Source organism: Eutrigla gurnardus (genome assembly GCF_963514095.1).
Source record: "Eutrigla gurnardus genome assembly, chromosome: 17".
Taxonomy (NCBI): Eukaryota; Metazoa; Chordata; class Actinopteri; order Perciformes; family Triglidae; genus Eutrigla; species Eutrigla gurnardus.
This window is the reverse complement of record NC_139928.1, coordinates 3,946,966-3,969,302: the sequence shown is the minus strand read 5'-3', so window position 1 is coordinate 3,969,302 and position 22,337 is coordinate 3,946,966. Positions and strand designations below refer to the sequence as shown.

Here is a 22,337-nt window from a genome sequence, read left to right as displayed (position 1 = left end):
AGCCATGATGAGAGCCGTTTGAATTCTCTAGATGCAAAGGATGCAACGGATCTTCCTTAACCAAAGGAAATTATGCCGACCCACAATTCTTTGCGAGAGCAACATTTAAAGTAGAGTTGTTCCGATTCCGATACCAGTATCGGAAATGCCTCTGATACTGCCGAAAATGCTGGCATCGTTATCGGCGAGTACTGGAGTCCAGGCACCGATCCACCGATTACCACGTAATATATATGAAATAGGAATTTATTTACTGGTTAGCTTGGTTAGCTTTGACACAGCTCTTCTTCGCCGCTCTTAAAACAGTTGCGCTGTGCTGCCATCGGCAGCTGCTGTTTTAGAGGGGCGAAGAAGAATTGATCACCTGACACCTGCTAAAAGTGTGGCTTCACTTTATCTTTTTTAATAATTATTCCTATATTTATTTAGTGTTTAGCTGTTGCACTACTGTTTTATATTGTTCTATTTAAAATAAATGGCTTCCATTTGCTGTATTCATTCATGTCTTACAAAGGGTTTAACCTGAGCCAGACCTTACCACAATGATAATCATGTCACAGTCATGCAGGCGTAGTATGACCTCTTTCTTTTTAAACACACTGGTATCGGTACTCGGTGTCTGCCGATACCCACAGCACGAGTATCGGAATCGGTATCGGGAGGGAAAAATGGTATCGGATAGAGGTGAAACGATTAATTCGATTAATCGATGAATCGATAGTCAGTCCTATAGATTCTACTAAATCGATCTGCTAAAATAAATAAATAGAATGAATCGTTTTGGCTTCACCAATAATCGATATAAATGCATTTAATCGGATGAATCGTGATTCTTACTTATGATTAATGTTTTAATACGTTTAGGACACTCTCTCCCCTGCCAGCATGTAGTCTACTGAGTAATGTTAAAAATAACTGAGCAATGTTTAATTACATTTTTTTTATTCAGCATAAAATATTATGCAGGACTATTATTGCATGTTTCTTTCATGGATATAGAATTTTGGTTACAAGTTACTGAATCGAATCGTGGTTTACAGAATCGAATCTTTACAAAAAAGAAAAATCGTCCTTGAATCGAATCGCCAACTACTGTATCGTTAATCGATTCAAATCGCTGTGAAGCCAAAGATTCACACCCCTAGTATCGGATCATCTCTAATTTAAAGTGCTGCACACCTCGACCGTTCATGAAAACAAACAACAAGCAACAAATATGTGCATTTGTATATTTAACAATGACTTTCATGCAAACAAGTGGAATTGTGTTGATAAATGTGTGGACAGTGATAATCATTTAATGTAATTTGTATTTATTTCAATTATGTTACAAAAAAACGAAACTAAACCACCACAGTCGTCTTTTCCTAAATCATTTGATTTCTCCTCCCAACTTTCCTCGACCCCGTGACGTTTTCCCCAGAGGTCAAGGAATAGGAGTACACACGAACCTGAAAATGCAAGGGCGGAATTTTTGGAGTATTTCAGCCTGGGACCAGGTTTCAAAAAAGTGCATTTACAGGAACCACAAACTCCAGATCCTTGAGGACAGTCGGTCCAAACGTGCAAGACTTCTGCGTTTCCACACAGAAAACTTTGAAAACACAGAAAACGTTGCCATGTGGACATGGCCTAAAAGTGCCAGATTGCCTGGAGTGGTTGATCGTTGAAATCAGTTGCTTGTTACTGCAGTGCTCTGGGTAAATTAGCACATTTTATGACACCGCAACACAGGGTGTGTCTAATAAAACGAATTAGCATTTCCCATTTAGCATCAGCTGAGGCTCAAGTCAAGGCAATTTTAATTATATAGCCCAATATCACAAATTTGCCTAAAGGGACTTCACAGTCAGTAAAGCATGCGGACCACCTCTGACCTCTGACCCTTGGTTTGGAGAAGAGGAAATTACCCAAAAGATCCTTTAGTGGAGGAACTCGTTAGTAATGGATTCATCCTCCTGTATCGACAGCTTGCAGTAGGTTTTGTGATTGAGAGCCCACATTGTTAACGAGCCCAGCAGGGCTCCGGAGTGCCACCATTTTGGGTGCACATGTGACCAAAAATCAGTGGCGTGCGACTAAATATTTCCCTTGTTTGCACCGGTACGCCTAACATTCAGCTGGTCTGTTTGTGTGTGTAGCATGTGTTATGTGTTTTTTTCCCCACAGCACAAAGAAGAATCACCACGGTCACAGTCCCTCGTGCACTAAGATACCGGTCCGGTCTCATCTGTCTCCGCCCGAGCCGGTGTAGCGAACCGGGTGGTCATAGTTTAAAACTGTACTGTAAAGAGTACGGCCGGAGCCAGGCTGGGAACGCTGCCTCTTGTCGGAGCGTCGTCGTCCAGAATCGTTAAAAAGCACCAGAAACACAACTGGTACCGGACAGGTGTGTGGTGGGTCGAGCAGCCCCCCGCCTGCGTCTCTGTGTCAGGCAGCCACAAACTGAAGCAGTTTGGAGTCAGACATGATAATAACATTTTACAGTGCTTATAATATCACCAGACAAGTTAGGTTATTTAGATTTCTTCTTTGTGTTGAGATTTAAATAGAGAAAAAACTTTTATCTTTTTTTCCTTTCTTTTTTGTTATCTTTTTTAGTGTTTATAGTCATTGACCGAATGTTTTATGAAATTAACAGTGTATATGGGAAAGAAATTGGGAAGAAAATGTATAATAGATGTATTATTGCGGTGCCAAAAGGCGCAGCCAAAAATTTTGGGTGCACGTACATTTTGTGCTGGTGCACCTAGGCACCAGTGCAACGGATGTAAAAAGTTATTCTGGAGCCCTGGCCAGTCAACATGGGTGTTGGAGAATACAGGCTTCACTTTATGGTTTCTAAACATTTGACCATGTTTCATACAAACCAGTCGTATCCAAACGGGGCTGAAGATTTGACTTGTTAGACCGTGATCTGATTCGAGGGTCTTGTTGGGGCAGCCTTTATTCATGGGCCAGTCTGTAAAACGATCGGTAGATGTCTTTGTTGGAATACGATGACTTTTTGTGATTAGAAAATTGAGTAGAAAATGTTACTGGCCTGGGTTGACACAGTCGTGATTACCATGGATATTTAGTTCAAGACTTGAATCTGGATCCGTAGGTGCTTGGCCTACATCATAAATGGCAAGTCAGCGTATTTATGTCAAGATCTCCTTTATTATCACCTTAAAAATTTATAGTCAATTAAACCACTTGTCATGCGTGTGTCAATATCGGAAATTGTAAATACTATGGGTCAATGGCTCGCCCTTCAGCCCCCCACCCCATGCGTCCATCAGCGTCCATCTCACACCGTCCTCCTCCACTCGAGCCCAGCTGCATTCCTTGCCTTTGTGTGACCCGTCCCCTTGGAATTTAGGGGATGTCAATGAAGGGGGGGGTTGTGTGACAGGAGAGGAGAGCATTGAGTGACGGACCGTTAGCCTGTAGAAGAGGACAGCGCTCGGCAGAAAGAGGGACAGCGAGAAAGGATGCAAGAGGAGCTAAGGGAGAAGGCAGAAAAAGGAGGAAGTCAGATAAAGGGGGGGTGTGTGTGTGTGTGTGTGTGTGTGTGTGTGTGTGTGTGTGTGTGTGTGTGTGTGTGTGTGTGTGTGTGTGTGTGTGTGTGTGTGTGTGTGTGTGTGTGTGTGTGTGTGTGTGTGTGTGTGTGTGTGTGTGTGTGTGTGTGTGTGTGTGTGTGTGTGTGTGTGTGTGTGTGTGTGTGTGTGTGTGTGTGTGTGTGTGTCATTAGATTATGCGGCTCCCCAGGGGAACAGCCATTATTGATGCATTGATTGCAGGCCCCTCCCCATCCACTCAGGTCTCCTGCTATTGGAGCTGGTCTCTTCTCTCTAATCTGGTGTCTCTTTGGGATATGATGGCTAGTGCATATTTAATTAGCCTTCCATTACAAACAATCAGCATTCAGACAAGGGCTTTAGAGCAAAGCTTAGTTTTCAGGAGGAAAGGTAAAACTTACTTTACCTTCTTAGCTTTATACCAGCCGTCATGTATATACAAAGCGTCTCTTCTAAAATGATAGCGTAATATGCCATGCATGCATAGATGTGTATTTCAACGTGAAGAACATGTAGGAAAGAGGGCATAATCTCTATAAAGGAGAGGGGACATTTCCAAGTCAAAACACGAAAAACCTTCAAGCAGAAATCAACAAGCACGGGACCGTTGCCAATGTAGTTACAGTAATAAATGGCTGGGCAGATGTGACATCCCTTTATGGCCCACCATTCACAATGAGTATTGATCTAGTTTGGTGGCCTTTTAGTGCCTCTGCCCTTCCTTGGCTCTGTTTTGTCTTTCCAAGTTGGAGGAATAAGGGAGACGACAATTACACATCTTTGTTTCAGTTTAAAAATAACCACATTAGCCCCTTTTTTGACAGACGTTTCCAGCAAAATAGCGGAAAGGCGAGTCAAACCGGAGCGTTTAGATAGAACTTTATGTGTCTGCGTTTAGGTAGAACCCCGGCTTTGCAGAATGAGTGAGACGTCCCACGGCCGGCCGCCGTCTCGTCTATGGTCTCGTCAGCCGTGTGACGTATTCAATGAGCGTCGGACATCTGATTAGCTCGATGCATCAAATCAACTAAGAAAGGTGAACTGTTACTCGTCTCATATTTACAGGACTCTTCAACAAGCTACGTTGCTGCATCATAAACATGTGGGTGTGTATAACGATGGCCTCGTATGAGCAACTACGGTGTTTTATCATCTTCGGATCCACGCTTTGAGCTCGTTAAGTTCGTCGGCGGTGTGTCGCCCTGGTAACGCGTCTTCACTACGTCACGTCTTTCCCTCCTCGGGTGCTCAGAGCGTTTAGATAGAACGCCGTCTCGCCTCGTCTCTCCTCTGATGCGGCTCTGTGACCAACTCCGTTGGCGTCTCAGAGGCGTAATATTCTGTTACGCCTTTCAGCCTCGGCTAGCGTTTAGACTGGCTAAGGGCGGAATAACAGCAGAATACTCCTGCAACGAAAAGGCCGCTAAAAGGGGCTAGTGACTGACTGACTGATTATCACATGGCCACAGGTCAATATCCTAACTAATTGTTGGGGGTCTAGAGGCGAGGGTGAAAGTACCGGTGTGGTCCGGTACCACGAAGTACAGAGAGAACTTGTAAAACATTCTCCCACGCAAAATGACACATGATATTTGGTTTATAATTCCGACACCACGGATGGAGGCAGGTCAACACGCTAGAGCCATACAACATTTAGTTACTGAGGAGTTTGGGTCCGTTTGGTATATTTTCCGTGCAGCATGGACTTTTTAAGATTGCATTTCTTTAACGCTAAACACTGTTAAAATGAAGGCCCTCCAAAATGTGTATATATATATATATATATATATATATATATATATATAAATATATATATGGTCAGTAAATAATCTAAAACATTAAATTACACACACACAGAAACTTTATGGTGTGGCTCAAAACATGAGTTTCTTGATTGTCTTCAGAATGATTCGTCAGTTGCATTTGCTATCCAACTTCTCGAATTAGCAAGTGTAGCTTTGATCAGCCGTGTATGATTCGTGGTCTTCATCCGGTGCTATTTATAACATACGTACACGCAACTGATTTGTCCGTCTGTCTGTGTTTCCCCAGGTATTTCTGTTCTTCTGTGAGTCCTGCTCGGTGCCGATCTGTAGGGAGTGCAGTGTTGGCCGTCATATGGGCCACACCTTCGTCTATCTGCAAGACGCTGTGCAGGACTGCAGAACCATCACCATCCAGCTGCTGGCGGATGCACAGCAGGGACGACAGGCTGTGCAGGTGAGACAGGAACCCACACAGACACATTCTCAGGGGATGGGAAGGAAAATAACCTTCAGCCATTTATTCGTTAGTTTGCTTGTTCTTACACTGAGAGCGACGGCAGCCGTGTCGAGGCAACCTGCATAAAATAATACTTATTCCTATAAACGTGAAACATCAGAGTGTGAAAATGCTCTTGTATCACACCGCAGTTTTGGTATAGGTCAACCTGATTTAAGTCTCAACAATGCCAAGAGCTCCTCTGCATGATTCTTCAAGCTCCGACAAAAAGACAATCCTCGCGAAGGTCAAACCACACATGTCCACCCTCATCCATCTCCCCGAGAGACCGAGGAGGAGCCGAGGACAGCAGCTGTGTCTTTCCACTGTCCCTCAGCACGGAGCAGCCAAGAGGATCAGTTTGAATGTGTTTGAGAGTGACCAGTCCTGGGCTGCTGGGAAGCCTGGGGTTAAAGGTCTCCAGCTGGCCCTGAAGGGGGGGCGGTGGTGGGTCACATGGGGTGAGGTCTGCCAGGGGGCAGGGCTGAAGGTCAGAGGGGAGGAGGATGGGGGAGGGTAGATCAGGTATTTAAAGGATTCAGAGAGAGTAAAACTCTCCTCCTCTTTTTGAAGAAGTGGAACACTTTATCCTCCCCCCTTTCATCCAATCACTCACTGCCCCCGCCCCTTACTCTCACTGTCCTCAATTACGCAATTATAGATTGGGTGGCAGCTTCCTTCAACCCCCCGTAGATTCCAGTTACAATGACACGTGCACAGCTGAAGGAAGGATGAGATGCTGAAGGGAATGGTTTTCAATGATGCCAAAATAAGCCATTTGATGAGTTATTAGTCTGCAGCCACACGAGCAGCAGTGTGGGGCTGTGACGAGGCACAGAGGTACTCTGAGCCAATATGAATGTCTGCATGCTGACATGCTCCACAAGACAATGCTAACATGCTGATGTTAAGCAGGAAATGTCCCCCATTCATGGAAGTACTCCGTATGGAGTTGGCGCCTGGGTAGAGCATGCAGGAGGCAGGATGTGATGCGGATTACAGCGTAGTTTCATGTAAATGTAAATGGATTACACCGTAGTCTCATAGCCGGTGCATCATGTGGTCATCAAAGTCCCTTGCTGTTCCTTGAATTAAACAGAAGCTCCTGAATCTCGTTTCTAAACGTCACATTTTTCATCTTCGTGTAAATGACTCTTCCATCAGACGTCACACAGACTTTGGACTCGGAAGCTGGCAGGTATCCCAAAAGTGATTCATGTTTGTCACGTATGTGTTGAAAACGCAGTTAGAAGGTACAACAGTGTGTTGTCTAATGTGCCTGGAAGGCGGTGCGGTGCTATTAACTCTCCCCAAACATGAAATACTAGCTGTTCCGCTAAGGTCATTGGCGGAGCTTGACCTCTGTGTGACTGGGTCACATTCACAGAAGTATTCATCCATTAAATTCTTCTCTGTTCTTCAAGTTCCCAGATATCACAACATGCATCTGCTCCGTGAAAGGTCAGACACCAGGCCACATGGAGTTTAAAGCTAATACCACGGCTCACACTTACTCTTGGCCAAAATGAGTCGCCAGCTCCGATCGTTTTGTTTTAATGAAAAGCACCTGGATCCCTGCAGCTGAGTCATAAGAGGCGGCGCCGACCATCTGGCAATATGTTGTGCTGCTTAGTGTGTGTTTGTCCATTTTGTCCCAGGTCACCATGGGAGCAAACGCTGACGCCAGATAATATGTAAACACACACACACACAGGCACAAACACACACGCACACACACGCGTGCTCCTGTCCCCTGAGGTAGGAAATTTCCGCCCACTCCACACCCATTATCCTCCCTGACCTCCGACCCCGGGCTTGTGACCTCCCGGTTGGCCGGAGCTCCTTCGCTCTGCGGCCTGATTGGTCAGTTTGACCCTCTTTGTTGGCTGCAGAATTCTGGGTATGTTGAGAGAGAGAGAGAAGGCACAGAGATGAAGAGGGAGTTTATGAGACCGAGAAGCAGAGGACAGAAAATAAAAAAAATCAGTAGAGAAACTAATAATTCAAATTAAATTCTTTCTCATTTCTAATTCTAATTAAATTAATAGCATGACAATTGGAAAGGAAGTAATTGCATTTTATAGGACTACACAGAGCCAGCTGGTTTTCTAGTCTACCCTGCATCCTTCCTCACTCTGTACTGATAACACTCCCCCGATCCTCCAGGCTTCCCTCCCTGCTGTTCCCTCCCTGGGGGCCTGATTTATTTGACTCTTTAGCTGCCCACCTCAAATGGCCAGGCGAAAGAGAAAAGAGCCCTGCTGCCAGCCTTTGTTCTAGCAGGGGTGCAGTGGGGGTGCGGTATGTGTCTCAAGACAGGGGTTGCAGATCATGACCTGTAGAGGTTTAGCTGACCTTTGATCCGTGCGGCCTGTATCACAAAGGAGGCCTTATCCCACCTCCCCTGCGTCCCTGTGAGGTCCGGTTCACCCTGTGACCTCTCAGAAAATGCCAGAGGAAAAGCCAGATAAAACCCTGCGGGGGGAAGGGAGGGAGACAAAGAGGGAAGTGTGCATTTGGCCCAAATTGTGGGTTATAAAAGCTGAAAACCTTCAGTTCACGCAATACAGTTGCTTTTCAGTGCCTGTATTTATCAAGGTAGTAACTGTAGTAAATGCTGCTTTTATTCTTCCACTCTGTGTGGTCAGAGGAGAGGCCTAAAGAGAGCTTCTTGTTCAGTAAATCCAGCCTCAACTACTAAACTATCTTTGCATGTTACTCTATAGGGCCGGGTGTTGTTTAAACATTGAACTCAAGGAACTGCTCAGTGTTTAATAAAGCTATTAAATAAACTTCATTAAACAAACAATCAAAACAATCAAACTTCCTCAATACTATCCGTCAGACTGTCAGATTCTCCCTGCTGCTGTAACATTCAGGGTTTTCTTTGGGGAAAAAACAGGAACAGGAAGTTCCCTAAGTAGCTTTACAATAAAGATTTAAATAATATATATATTAGACTAAGTAACCAAGCCAAAATATCTTTAAAAAGTGTGTGATGGGGTTAACTCTCACCATGTTTAGACTCTCGTTGTATGGACACTTCATCAGGCACTATGAACATCACCAATGAGTCGTTTAGTCCGGCGGGAAGTTGCATCATTTTGTGCCGTGTTAAGTGACTTCCTATTCCTGACCCGCATTTCCCTTTTCCCCTCTGAAGGAGCCGCCACACGTGGGAAATGAATAGATCACCCAAAAGAAATGAGCAGGTGTTTGTGCATTCTCTTGCCAGGAAGATGTCACTGTCAGTGTCCCCTCTGTTTAACGTTTCCTGGTCCTCGCATCCTGTTCCTGAGCAATAAACCGACCAGGCGCTGGTGTGTCGGAGCATTTAGCCGTTCCTGTCCGCTCCTTTAGGACAGCGTGAGGGATAATCCTCCATCTCTGCTCATCTCTCACACCGTTGAGTCCGTCATTATTTGAAGTGGTCATTTGTAAATATCTATTTTTGTGTTGTTTTTCTTTGTTGTTTGTTCATTTTTGTGTCAAAATGAATACAGAAAGTGTCATACAGAAATCAAAATATTACACTACTAGAAAGCATATATTTTATTTTAATTTTTTAGTCAATTCTTTATCATTAGTTTTTAAAAACATTTTTAACTTGACTTAATATCTTAATATTGTCATGTATGCCTATCATATATGATAGTTTCTTGCATATTAATTTAATTTGACAAAAAAATATAAACCTATTGAAATATTTTAGTATCCAAACTATAAATTAATTCAGAATTTAAAATAATTAAATAACAAAAAATAACAAATAATAAGTCAGTAAACCTAAGTGGGGGAAAAAAACCCTAAACAAACAGGAAATTAAGACAGAACAAATAGCAATCAAAATCAGTAAACAATGATAATTAGACCCCTTCATCCCTGAACCCTGTGAGAATCCTTTTCTCATATTTCGTTTTGAACTGTAACTAGTTGGACATTGCTTGAGTTTCTCAGCTGATAATAATAATAATGGGCTCCATCAGTAAGATGACATGATTGTGTTGTTTCCCCAGCTGAGCATGGAGAAGGTCCAGGCCATGGCGGAGCAGGTGGAGATCAAAGCCAAGGTGGTGCAGACTGAAGTGAAGGCCCTGGTGCTCCGACACAAGAAAGCGCTGGAAGAGAGGGAGTGTGAACTACTGTGGAAGGTGAGCTCGACCGCCCTGTTCATCACGCGTAACGTCAAGTGCTACATGACAATTTGATATAAAAAAAATAAAAAGTCCACCCTCCTCCGTACCCACACCCATCCATCGCTTTAGCTCGATCCAATCCAATCCACTTTATTTATATAGCCCGATTTGAACAACCACAAGGTTTTAAAGTGCTGCACAACAAGATAAAACACAAAAAAGAACACAATAGAAGCAGAATAAAAAGATGAAGTACACAATAGAAAGATAAAATAAATAAAATGCACTGCCCTCACAAGAAAAAATATGCATGTATACACATAAAATCATAAAACCAACACCCTACATGGTGTCAGAAGCCAAAGAAAAGAGGTATACCTGATAGATTGGTGACGACAGCACAGCCATACCTACATAACCTTGGATTCCCTCATGGTACACGGAGCGAAGCCGCTGTCGGCAGGAGTGTGCGTGTGTGTGTGTGTGTGCTCTTAGTAGAGCATGTAGTGTCTTGTCAGGACTGGTTAATTAAACTTGTTAAAGCTAAACAAATCCAAGGAGCCAGCTGTTAACCTGGCAGTTTGGCCCGCAGTCTGCACTCCAGCAACCTCTGCGAGGGCCTCCCTGGTTTACGGTTACCCAGAGAATGAGCAGGCTCAGAGCCCCCCTCCATCTTTCATGCCCCTCACTCCTGGCTCAAACAAGCTCCCCCACAACCCTTTGGTGATAAATGAATAACCACATAAAAAGGAGGCTGAACTTACAGCACGCCGTCGCACCCGTCAGGTCTCTCTCTCTCTCTCTCTCTCTCTCTCTCTCTCTCTCTCTCTCTCTCTCTCTCTCTCTCTCTCTCTCTCTCTCTCTCTCTCTCTCTCTCTCTCTCTCTCTCTCTCTCTCTCTCTCTCTCTCTCTCTCTCTCTCTCTCTCTCTCTCTCTCTCTCTCTCTCACACACACACACACACACACACACACACACACACACACACAAAGCTGCATGGTATCAATTACAGCTGAGAGTGAAATGTGTATGTGTGTGTTTATGTGCAGATGTGTTGCTTTGGGTCTGACAGATGATTTACCTCAACGCCCACCCGCCTTCCGAACTCTCATTTCTCCTCTTCTCCTGAGAGCATGCTCAATGACATCGTGAAAACTGACCTGTGTCTTACTCCCTTAGATCTCACAGCTTGTGTGTGTGTGTGTGTGTGTGTGTCACAGTGTCACAAAGAAGGTTTTCACTTACTCGTGTTCCCCCTTTAATCCCTTTTACACCGCTACACTCACTCTTTATCCCTGACCTGATAAAGTCATTACGCGCAGCCATACACACACACACACACACACACACACACACACACACACACACACACACACACTCAAAATATCTGTCTTGCCCTGGTTTTTCGTGCGAGCTGTGTTCTATGAATGCACGTGCTTTGCGTGGAGCGTGTACGTCTAAGTGGTGACTTGTGAGTCAGTGTGTGTTTAGCTCTGTGTTTAGTGGCTGCAGGTATGCTACCTGTTGTCAGAGAAGTGTCGTGACAACGTGAGGAGTACCTGGGGGCAGGTGAAGGCTCCGTGTAGGAGGACGGCTGCTTAATTGTATGTTTGTGGTGCTCGGAGGCTGTTTGGCCGCTGGTTAACGTCTTCGTTTGAATCAGTCAGTCGGTCTTTACCTGCGTGGCACCTTTCATACAGGTTAGTGCAGTTCAGAGTGCCTCACAGCCACAGATGACGGACGAGCCCAATGGAAACAATGTCAACAAAGCTGAATGGAAACAATGTGGAAAGACAGTTTAGCATGAGATTAATGAAATAGAAGAATCATTCGCAATTTAGATACAATAAAATTGAATAAGGTTTTTTTTTTTTTTTTTTAACGTGTATTTATTGAGATTTTTCAATGACAAATCAGAAACAGTACATTGTAACAAGACTGAATAAGGTTTTTTAACTGAAATATAATACAAATATGGGAATAGAATAAATAAAAAATAGTGAGTCCATATGTTGTGAATGTGTAGACGCATCAAAGCGTCTACAGCCCTGTGAAGTACATACCGGCTCTGCCGACGAGTGTTTTCAACTCCATGGATGTCATTAGAAAGCCGAACTGGAGGCCTCGGTGGCTATAAAGTGTAATTCGAGTCTCACAGATGCAAATTGGAGTTCCACTTATGCCGAGGATTTAACAAAAGACCCCCCTCTCTTTTGGACTCTTTGTTTCTTTCATTGTTCCTCCCTACTATCACAGGTCCTTCCAGCCGTCCAGGCAGTCAGGCTATTGTGTTGATCTCTTTTTGTTAGGTGACATAAAGTAAGAGCCGATCCATGCTTCTCAGGTTCTACCGCCCTCTTTCACGCTCGTTTTCTCACCGGCTGTACTGTAACGGCAGCCGGCTTCTCACGCTAACACGAACCTCACAATCAGCTGAATCGCTCACACCAGTAATATTTAACATCTTCAATGTTTAGGCAAGAAGACAGAAACTTGGAACAGTTGCTTACAACAATGCCGAGTTGACCAACAATAACCCTCTTTGCTCTTATAAACATAATAATGATTACAGTAATGATGATGATGATAATAATACTACTCTGCTTTCATGTGATCTTTAGCAATATCTAACACTATGCAGAAATGATGCCCTTCCCTTTTATGAATATTGCATTATCATTTGTAAATGCAAATGTCGTAATCTATATTAATTTTGTACATTCTAATGTTTGCTCCTTGGTGTGTTTTGTTGTTGTTTTTAAACCTCCCCAATAAAGATAATGTCCATATTTTCTGTATGACATTCAGGGAGTCCTGTGGTGTATGACTTCATGACAAGTCATTCACTTTTTGTCAGTTCCCTACAATTTGAATGTAGCACTTGAGTCAGTAAAGCACTATTTCTCCTGCATGCACATCAAGCCTAAGTCCACTTCTCTTTCATAACATATCTTGTAACTCTGTGACCTCACATCGCTTCACCTCACCTGTGTTCTACCGGACCGGTAGAACATGTGTGTCCACACACTGACAGCCAATCCAAACCCACCATGCTGGATGTCTCTTCTTCTTCTTCTGCTGAATGTGTGACAGACTTGGCATTTTGCTGCCATCCTGTGGGCAGACTCGCTGCTACAAGGAGATTTGTTTCATTCCGTATTCAATTTGACCTGTAGAGTTAAACAAAGTGGAAGCATTGGTCAATCTTGGTAACCATGAATGCTGAGCTATTACAAGGTGCTGCATTAAATCAACCACACACTGGTTTTTGAAACCTCATTTTGTTATGTTATGTAATTTGTATTTTTTTTTATCCCATTTGAATTGTGCCATGAATTACACATATGACGTCTGTCAATTTAAAGGATACTAAAGGATAGTCAGATAGTCAAATATAATACTGTGAAAACACATATTTAGGACTACACGCCTCAAAACTGCGCTTGTGACCAGCTCTGACATTCTTAAAGTAAACTGTGCCATCAAAGTGATTCTGACGCCCACTCTCTGGTCTCCGTGCAGGTGGAGAAGATCCGTCAGGTGAAGGCCAAGTCTCTGTACCTGCAGGTGGAGAAACTGCACCAGAGTCTGACCAAGCTGGACAGCACCATCGCTGCCGTCAGCCAGGTGCTGGATGAGGGCCGCCACCTGGATGTGCTGCTGGCCCGGGAGCGAATGCTCACCCAGATTCATGAACTGAAGGCTCTGAGAGGTCTGCTGCAGGTGCAGGAGGACGACCGCTTCATGTTCACTCCTCCGGACCAGGTGGGTACCCCGCTGCTGTAGATCGTGGACCACAGACATGTTTGTTGATCGGTTTTGATCTTTGAGAGCATCACCGTGTTTATCATGCCCGATGTAGATTCAAGATTCAGAGGCTTGATTGTCATATGCACAGTAAAGAAACGTGTTTCCCTGTACAATGAAATTATTCTTTTGCTGTCCACAGAATGCCAAACAATGTAACGTCTAAAACATTAGATGAATCGTATAAAAACAAAGTCATTTTATAAGGCATCTTAGTTGTCGGGGAGGTGTTGTTGCTGGTTGTGGATCACTGAAATACATTTGTATGAGTCCACCTGTAAAAGGTCCCGTCGTGATTCCCACAGGCTCTGTACATAGCCGTCCAGTCCATGGGCCTCATCAGCAGCGGAGCCTTCGCCCCCGTCACCAAAGCCCACGGCGAGGGTCTAAAAAGTGCGCTTCGTGGCAAGCCCGCCTCTTTCACCGTGATCGGATATGACCACGACAGCGAGCCACGCCTTTCTGGTGGGGACGCTGTGTCTGCAATAGTCATGTCGGTCATGGACGGGAACCTGTCTGCGGCGGAGGTCACGGACCACCAGAACGGCTCGTACACCGTCGGCTACCTGCCTAAAAGCGAGGGGGAGCACCTCGTGTCGGTGTTGGTGTGCAACCAGCACATCCAGGGCAGCCCCTTCAAGGTGACCGTGAAGTCGGGGCGGAGCTACGGCTCCCTGGGCTCCCAGGTAGCGTCCTTCGGGTGCGAGGGGGAGGGCGACGGCCAGCTGTGTCGTCCCTGGGGCATCAGCGTGGACAAGGAGGGATACGTGGTGGTGGCCGATCGCAGCAACAACCGCATACAGGTAGAGCACCAGCTTCCGTCTCTTTCTCTCTGCAACCGTCACAAGTAGTAAAGAAACATTCTGTCACTGTTTTGCCTATTTCTCACCTCAAATGTTTTCAGAGACCATATGAGATGGTGGGCGGGGCTTGGTTTGGGCTCGGCTGTTTGCAACACGGCGGCTGGGTTCCAAACGTTCTTGATTTACAGCTAAACGGCACACAAGATAGGGTGATAAATAGGCAATACAGGAACAGATTGGACCAGCCCTGCCTTGTGTGACAGCTTGATGAGTTTGCAAGCTTCACAAGCCATGATTGACAGCTGAGTCCTCGGTTCTGACTGGTTGTTTCCTTTGGGCTTGGTAGAATCTTGCAACCTGGTTCTCACAGATGTTTCACAGTCTTGGACACCAGTGCATTTTTTAATGTGGGGAAACTTAAAGCAACTCTAAAGACATACTTTATATGATGCATCTAGGGCTCTACATGAGTCCCCCTCTACTAAACACCACACATGTCTGAACTTAAACTGCATTTAGAGTGGTTGCATGTAATGAATCATCCACTCATCATTCACTCACCAGTTCATGCTAACTTCACACTGTTGATTTTTGCTCTGAAATGTTTACATAGCAGAGAGAGTCTGCTTGGCAAACGTTTGTGTTTGAATGTTGAAAAGTGCATGGACCTTACCCTACTGCCCTCCTTACACACACACACATGCATTTCAAAAGGCTGGTTTAGTGATGATAGAAACACTAAAAATAGCCCTTTATATAACGGAAACGTAACACACACTCACCGCTTCGCTGGGTGAAGATGTGAGCTGCATGTGTGAGATACAACGTAATCAAAAAATGACAAAGTGTGACCGTTAAACACACAGGTTAATGAGAGCTTTGGTCCTGACTGCTTTTTGCTCCCTCCCTCTCCAGATATTTAAGCCCTGCGGTGCCTTCCACCATAAGTTTGGCTCTCTGGGTTCTCGGCCGGGTCAGTTTGACCGCCCAGCGGGGGTCGCATGTGACAGCCAGAGACGAATCATTGTGGCTGATAAGGACAATCACCGTGTGCAGGTATGGAAGCCGTCACATTTCTATGGCTGGAATCTTGTTGTGTTCATATGAAATCCAAAAGTTGCACGAGGAAAAAAACGTGTTGGCTTCTGAAAACGTGTCGACTCTTATACACATATGTAAACACATAGCTCCTCATGCTTACTCTCCCCACTGCCGATGTAAACATGTTGGGCGCTAAGACATTTGCTTTGTCTGACAGGTGTTTACTTTCGAGGGCCAGTTCCTGCTGAAGTTTGGGGAAAAGGGTACCAAGAATGGGCAGTTCAACTATCCCTGGGATGTGGCTGTCAACTCTGAGGGTAAGATCCTGGTCTCAGACACCAGGAACCACCGCGTGCAGCTCTTCGCCCCCGACGGCTCCTTCCTCAACAAGTACGGCTTCGAGGGGGCCCTGTGGAAACACTTTGACTCTCCCAGAGGAGTGGCCTTTAACCACGAAGACCACCTGGTGGTGACCGACTTCAACAACCACAGGCTCCTGGTCATCCGGCCGGACTGCCAGTCGGCTCGCTTCCTGGGCTCCGAGGGCACCGGGAACGGGCAGTTCCTGCGGCCCCAGGGCGTCGCCGTGGACCAGGAGAACCGCATCATCGTGGCCGACTCCCGTAACCACCGCGTCCAGGTGTTTGAGCCCAATGGGAACTTCTTATGCAAATTTGGCACACAGGGGGGTGGCTTCGGACAGATGGACCGCCCCTCCGGTGTGGCCGTGACGCCCGACGGAGTCATCGTGGTTGTTGATTTTGGAAATAATCGCATCCTCAAGTTCTAAAAAAAAAAAAAAAAAAAAAAAAAAAAAAGAAAGGAAAAAAAAAAGTTTATTTTTGCATTCTCTCCCTCTGTTTGGCCTTTTGCAGTTTTCTTGATGAAGGAAACGGGGGCGAGAGAATGAATCAACAGACACAACAGAGGTGAGCTCATGGAGGATTGAGGGCAGGCTGAAGTGAAGGGAAATTAAAACTATAGATTGTTTTTCATTCACATTGCTATATTCCCAATCAGATATCTATCGTATCTATGACAACGGGGACCTCTACAAATTGATAATCAGTAGAAAAAGCCATATTTCCCTTCCTCGGTCTCGGCTGCTCTGAATTCTCTTGGTTAGCTCTCCTTAAGTATCCATCTCAGGGATTTTTTCACTTTTCTTGAAATCTTGTACCCTCTGCTCCACACCTACCTCATTTGGCTCTTTACGAATGTACTCATAGTCACTGAGCAGAGGTTTTAAGTCGTGAAGTTTTACAAAGAAGAAAAGCCTACCTCTATACTTTATTTAAGAGAGACAAAAAAAATGGACTGTTCAGTTGATATTTGCACAGGATTAAAGAAATTCTTGCTGTGCATTTTGAACTATGAGTTAAAGTGAACCTCCTGAATGTTGTTGCTGAGACAATACTCAGACCGCTGTAGAGGCAGCATGATTTATTCTCATTAGAAGACGTCGCCCGGAGAGCAAACTAGGGTGCGTTCGTGTCCTTTCTCGTGTTTTCAGGCTTGTTAGTTTTTTCCCGCGAATGCATCGACATCGTCGTCTCTCTGTGGAGTTTGTGGCGCTGCAATGGACGAAGAAGAGAGTGCGAAGCGATGCCAAACCAGATTAGTAGAATCAAAATTAGCTCAGGTCAGGTAGGACTGATTAAAATGATCAGTGCTTTGCAGGCTCTCCCCCTAGCTTTACTGGCTAACGCTGATTTGATCACTTATCGATATGTATAATATAAAGTTTTGGACGTAATCTTCAAAATAACCCTAAATAAATCCAAATTAAATTAGGAGCCCTGTAAGAAAAGTATCTCATCCACACACCCCCTCCTGTCTCTTTAGACTAGATGACTTAATGTTTTTTTGTTTTTGATAAAGTAAGACAACCCGTGCTGTTACTATCCAGTCAGCTGCATGAACAACTCAAATGTATGTATGCAAAAAGTGCAGCGTCTCCTCCGAAAGGGAGGAGCCACCAAAGGGTTTTGGTGATGAATTTTTCAGAACGATCCCAACATAGAGATTTAATCATTTAATTGAGTGACACCTTTTTGATGAGGCATGCTGTGTGACAAAAGCCTCGCAAGTAGACACCTAATTTGGCTGTCCGGAGGACATTAATGACATCAGATTAAAAGGCCTAACATTACAATCCTTTGGACTGAGTTTGTGGTTGAAAGCCACGCCCCTCAGCTCCCTAGGGGGCCTGGGATTTAGTCCAATCAGAGGATGTGATCACAAAGCCGTGCCCTATTTATTGATGCTTGGAGTTGAGGAGACATCTCCAGATTGAGCGCTAGTAGACCAATTCCTCTAAAGATGGAGGTCTATAGACCAACTGCTGGAGTCCAACCAAAGTTAGAATTTCTGCACAATGGCCAACTGTAGATTTGGCGATTTAAAGAAACGTTAAAAAAAAAAAATCTTTAAAAAAACTAACCTTTTCTTAAATAATCATTATTGCTGGGAAGTCTAAAGTTCATCAAAACGCATGGAGTTGAGTTCATAGCACTGTCCATGTTAGGCTTAGAAGAATAAAGTGTGCTTGGGTCACAAATATTATAGTGCTTTAGTAGTTTCCCATCCTGCTAGGACCTGATGATCTTTGTCGTCTGTCTGCAGAGATGTTTGTGTAGAGAACAGAAGATACCCGCACCAAAGAGTCCCCCCCCCACATTTACCGCCTCGGCCCATCAAACGATTATTATACGGCCAGTAGGCTCAAAGTAGCATCTCAGAGAAGCCTTTGTATTCCAATCTAATTACCATAGAATCTAATATCTAGTAAGTCTCTGGAACAGAAGCATTGTGGGGTTTTGAATCCCCTTGCCCTTTTTGTTCAATCCATGTCCCACTGGAAGCACTAGACAATGATGGTTCTGTTAGCTACTTCCCTAGCCTAGCAGCCAATCTTGGGACCGATGAGAAGATTGACCGATGGGCCCTCGCCTCTGAGGAGGGGGCCCGTCTGCACATGACCAGGATTTGACATTGTCGTGTCGTCTCGTATACCTCAACCATTACCTCGCGTACGTCACTCGCAGCTACTGTGCATTTAAACATTCAAATACCTCGACCTTGTTACACATTCTGAATACCTCATTTTTACTCTTTTTATTTAAGCGTACCTCGTCGGAAATGTAACGCGTCGCAAATATACCTCATTCTTTGAAGCGTCTTGTGTTACAGTACAGTACATGTCCCTCAGCTCTAGGACCAAAGATCATGGTACTGTCTGCAGTTTTTGTATTGTGGTCATCGCTGAGCAGCTTTTGGTTTGTTGAGTCAACCATACAATGTCTGGTGAACGTATGCCTTTTTATCACCGGGAAACCAAATATTTCAGAAGAAAGCATTGTGCCAAAATGATCTGTGAGAGTTCTGTGCCAAACGGGGTTGGCATGGAGTCTGCAACGACTGTCACTGGACCATTACATCACAGATACATACGTTAAATCAGAGCACCCGAGGATAAATCCTCTCTCTCTCTCTCTCTCTCTCTCCCTCCCTCTCTCTCTCTCTCTCTCTCTCTCTCTGTCTCTCTCTCTCTCTCTCTCTCTCTCTCTCTGCACTTAAGAGGGCTGGGCCCAATTTATCTTTACCTCATAGTGATGATGAACATGCAGATTCTACTTGAACTTTGCTACTGTGTGCAAAGGGTGAGGGCGAGAGGCATTGGCCTCTCTTAAGGAGTTAAGAACTTCACAAATCCACCTTTTTTATTTTAAACGCACAAGGATTACCTCCGATCTCAGCACAGTTTACCGATATTTCAGCGTGGATTTGTCGATGTTGGTTGCGGAGGACCTTGTGAAGAGTCTGAACTCAACACGCACACGGGAAGGTCGTGCCTAACGCGTGACAACGGTCTGGTTTAGTATTGAAGTTGAGCCGTTGGCTCGTTGACGGCGAGCCAGTTTGATTCCACAGAGCCAGCTGCTTTGAACTCAACACCTAGTTTCGTTTTTCAGTATTACTCTGTGAAATGTTCATTCATGTTGCATCATTTTCTTTTTTGCTTCGTTTTATTATTAAAATTGCAGAATTCTATCTTTAAGATCCTTAGGTTTTCACTCTTAAAGAGGAAAAAAAGTATTTTAAACCTTTTTTTATTTTTTTATTTTGTTGCATGCTTTAAAAAGTCCTTGTATTATATTGACGTCTCTCAGATAGGTGTTGAAAAACTCAGATGGGGTGGGTAGCTCACTATTGGGATGGTTTTACCAAAATATATACCCAAAGATGTGTATGTGTGTTAGGATTGCGTTGAATGGGATTAACCTTTTGACCTTTGCGATTGTATTTCCTTTTCTCATGAGGCTCCGCAGAGCACAAACCTGTTCAGCCAGCCGAGCCTCGACTCCTGAGAGACGGCCGAGGCAGAGTTTTCAGATAAAAGCCGAAGGCTGGCGTACCCTCCACCGTTAGTGCTTCATTTACTCCCTCTAGTGTGCTTAATCTGGGTAGATGTATGAACATGTCCTGTCAAACCTAAGCCCCTGTGACTTCAGGAAGCTGTGAGAGCCTTCCCCAACAATTATCAATCCATAGGGCGGCCATTTTGTTTTTGACCTCATAACGGGAGCGCTGTCACTGTCATGAGAGAAGCAGCGAGGTGTCTCCAGCACAAACGGCTTCCTTCTCTGTCTTCATAAGAATTCAGGAAGTGTGGTGACGGCTGCTGAGCACATGACCGGTTGACTGCACTCCTGTTTGGTGTCTTTTTTATATTTTATTGCTGGCCTCTCGTGGCTTTAAGAGAGAAAAAGCAAAAGCTGCACCAGGTGATGCGTGCAAGGTCGTAGACCTCCTGTTAATGATTGTATACTCTAAAGACAGAAAGACAAAAAAAAAAAAAAAGTTGGAAAATTTAGAATGGAAAAAAATAAAATAAAACTCAGGTAGTTCTCGGCAGCCCTGGCCTGCAGGTGTCGCATTGAAACGTGTCCCGTAGCTATGATGTAGTGACCCCCCCCCCCCCCCCATGAGCTCTCAGTACTAGTCTAATTCTTTTGTGTGCCCATTTACATATTATAAAACAAATTCTTTCTAAATCTGAAACAATACTGCTTTTGATTAGTTTCCCATGATTAATCTTTGTTTTTTGTTTTTTTTGGCCAATTTCTTTTGTTTTCATTTACAAAAAGTACAAATCCTTCACACCACTTGATGTCTATTGGCCCTTTTAGAATGTATTTTGTGAAGAAAAGGGTTCAATGGGATCTTGCTGATGCTCAAATCGGCTGCTGGTAGCCTCACAAGACGGAACGCACTCAAGTTTTCTCCGAACATGCGGTGCTTAAATGGTCCACACTAGCTAGGCGGGAGGTGTTTGGGCCCCCAGGCGGGAGGCGTTTGGCCCCCAAGCACTTGTTTGTGTTGAGTCCTGTTCTACCCAGCAGCCGGTTGTGTGTGCGGCGTGGATATTGTGTTTGTGCGCTGCATCTGTGTTGTGTGAGCAGAAATTCACTGAATGTATCCTCCTAACAGTCCAAGAGGCAGGACGGGCCGGTGTGGCCAGCTGAGTTTAGATGCTTGCTGCTGGCACTTCCTCATCCTGTGTGTGTGTGTGTGTGTGTCTGTGTGTGTCTGTGTGTGTCTGTGTGTGTCTGTGTGTGTGTGTGTGTGTGTGTGTGTGTGTGTGTGTGTGTGTGTGTGTGTGTGTGTGTGTGTGTGTCCTTCCCTCCTTCTTACCACACACTCACACATCCTGCTGAGTTCAAGTGCAGATGTCAGGTCTTCAGTCTAAATAAGGCGGAGGAGACTATAATATATTGGCCACCTGCTGCTCTTTCTGTACTCTGTGGACTTTAAACATTTCCTATGCAGTTTTTCTTGTTTTGTTTTTCTTTGTTTACACTTAAATAAAGTTGTATTTCTTTGACTTCAAAACCTGTGACTATCTTTGCTCTTGAACTGCACACACAAATATGTAGATGTGCTGCCTTCAATTCAATTCAATTTTATTTATAGTGTCAAATCACAACAGAAGTCATCTCAGGACACTTAACACATTGAGCAGGACTAGAATACGCTCAAAATTTCAAAAGTCAATACAATTTCAAATTCCCAACAACACCCAGGGGCAAGCGTTACAGCGACAGTGGCGAGAAAAAACTGCCTTAATAGGCTTTTAGGCAGAAATCTCGTGCAGCCCAGGCCCTTGGGTTCCAACTGCATTTGGTGTTGGTAGTATGGTAGTAGTAGCATTAACAGTAGTGCTGGTATTAACAGAAGCAATAGTATCAACAGTAGTAGTCCATGGCAGCAGGCACAGCCACGCCGAGATGGATCCATCCCAACCACGTCGCTGTAGACCAGAAAGCAGGAGTAGTTGAGCAGTCACACAGCGGGCAGGTGGAGCTACAATGTGGTGTTTCCAGCATCAGGCCAGTTAGCAGTCTGCATCGGTCAGGACCTCAGCGGACTCTGCTGGACCAGAAAGCATAGCCAGACTCCCGGGAGTGATCCCGGGAGTAGTCAAGTTAGTGACAGTAGAGATGCAGATTTTAGTCAATTACTTTAATTAAAAAATACTGGCAGTAAGAGGCAAACAAGACCACAACATCGGTGCAGTCCGGATCAGGTTCCACCACGGTCCAGGGAGACCTGCTAGACCTTCACTCACTGTAGAAGTTGTGTACTCACTGGCAGTATTATTCAAAACCTAAAGTACTAAAGTACACACTCAACATGTCTCACAGTCCGGTTATTAGGACACAA

At 44.6% G+C, this 22,337-nt stretch overlaps 2 protein-coding genes across 2 annotated transcripts in view; both read left to right on the top strand.

Annotated features, from left to right (window-relative positions):
- The window catches only part of trim71 (tripartite motif containing 71, E3 ubiquitin protein ligase), a 36,824-nt gene extending 15,883 nt beyond the window's left edge, over window positions 1-20,941 (top strand). The window contains exons 2-7 of the mRNA XM_084032569.1: window positions 5,616-5,783; window positions 9,842-9,976; window positions 13,483-13,725; window positions 14,073-14,570; window positions 15,486-15,626; window positions 15,829-20,941. Of these exons, the coding sequence (XP_083888695.1) occupies window positions 5,616-5,783; window positions 9,842-9,976; window positions 13,483-13,725; window positions 14,073-14,570; window positions 15,486-15,626; window positions 15,829-16,401 (1,758 nt within the window). The 3' untranslated portion in view covers window positions 16,402-20,941. The remainder of the gene's footprint in view (window positions 1-5,615; window positions 5,784-9,841; window positions 9,977-13,482; window positions 13,726-14,072; window positions 14,571-15,485; window positions 15,627-15,828) is intronic.
- Window positions 6,937-22,337, top strand: part of LOC311028233 (cholecystokinin-like) — a 69,053-nt gene continuing 53,652 nt past the window's right edge. Inside the window, exon 1 of the mRNA XM_084032636.1 lies at window positions 6,937-6,949. The gene's annotated coding sequence lies outside the window, so the exon portion shown is untranslated. The remainder of the gene's footprint in view (window positions 6,950-22,337) is intronic.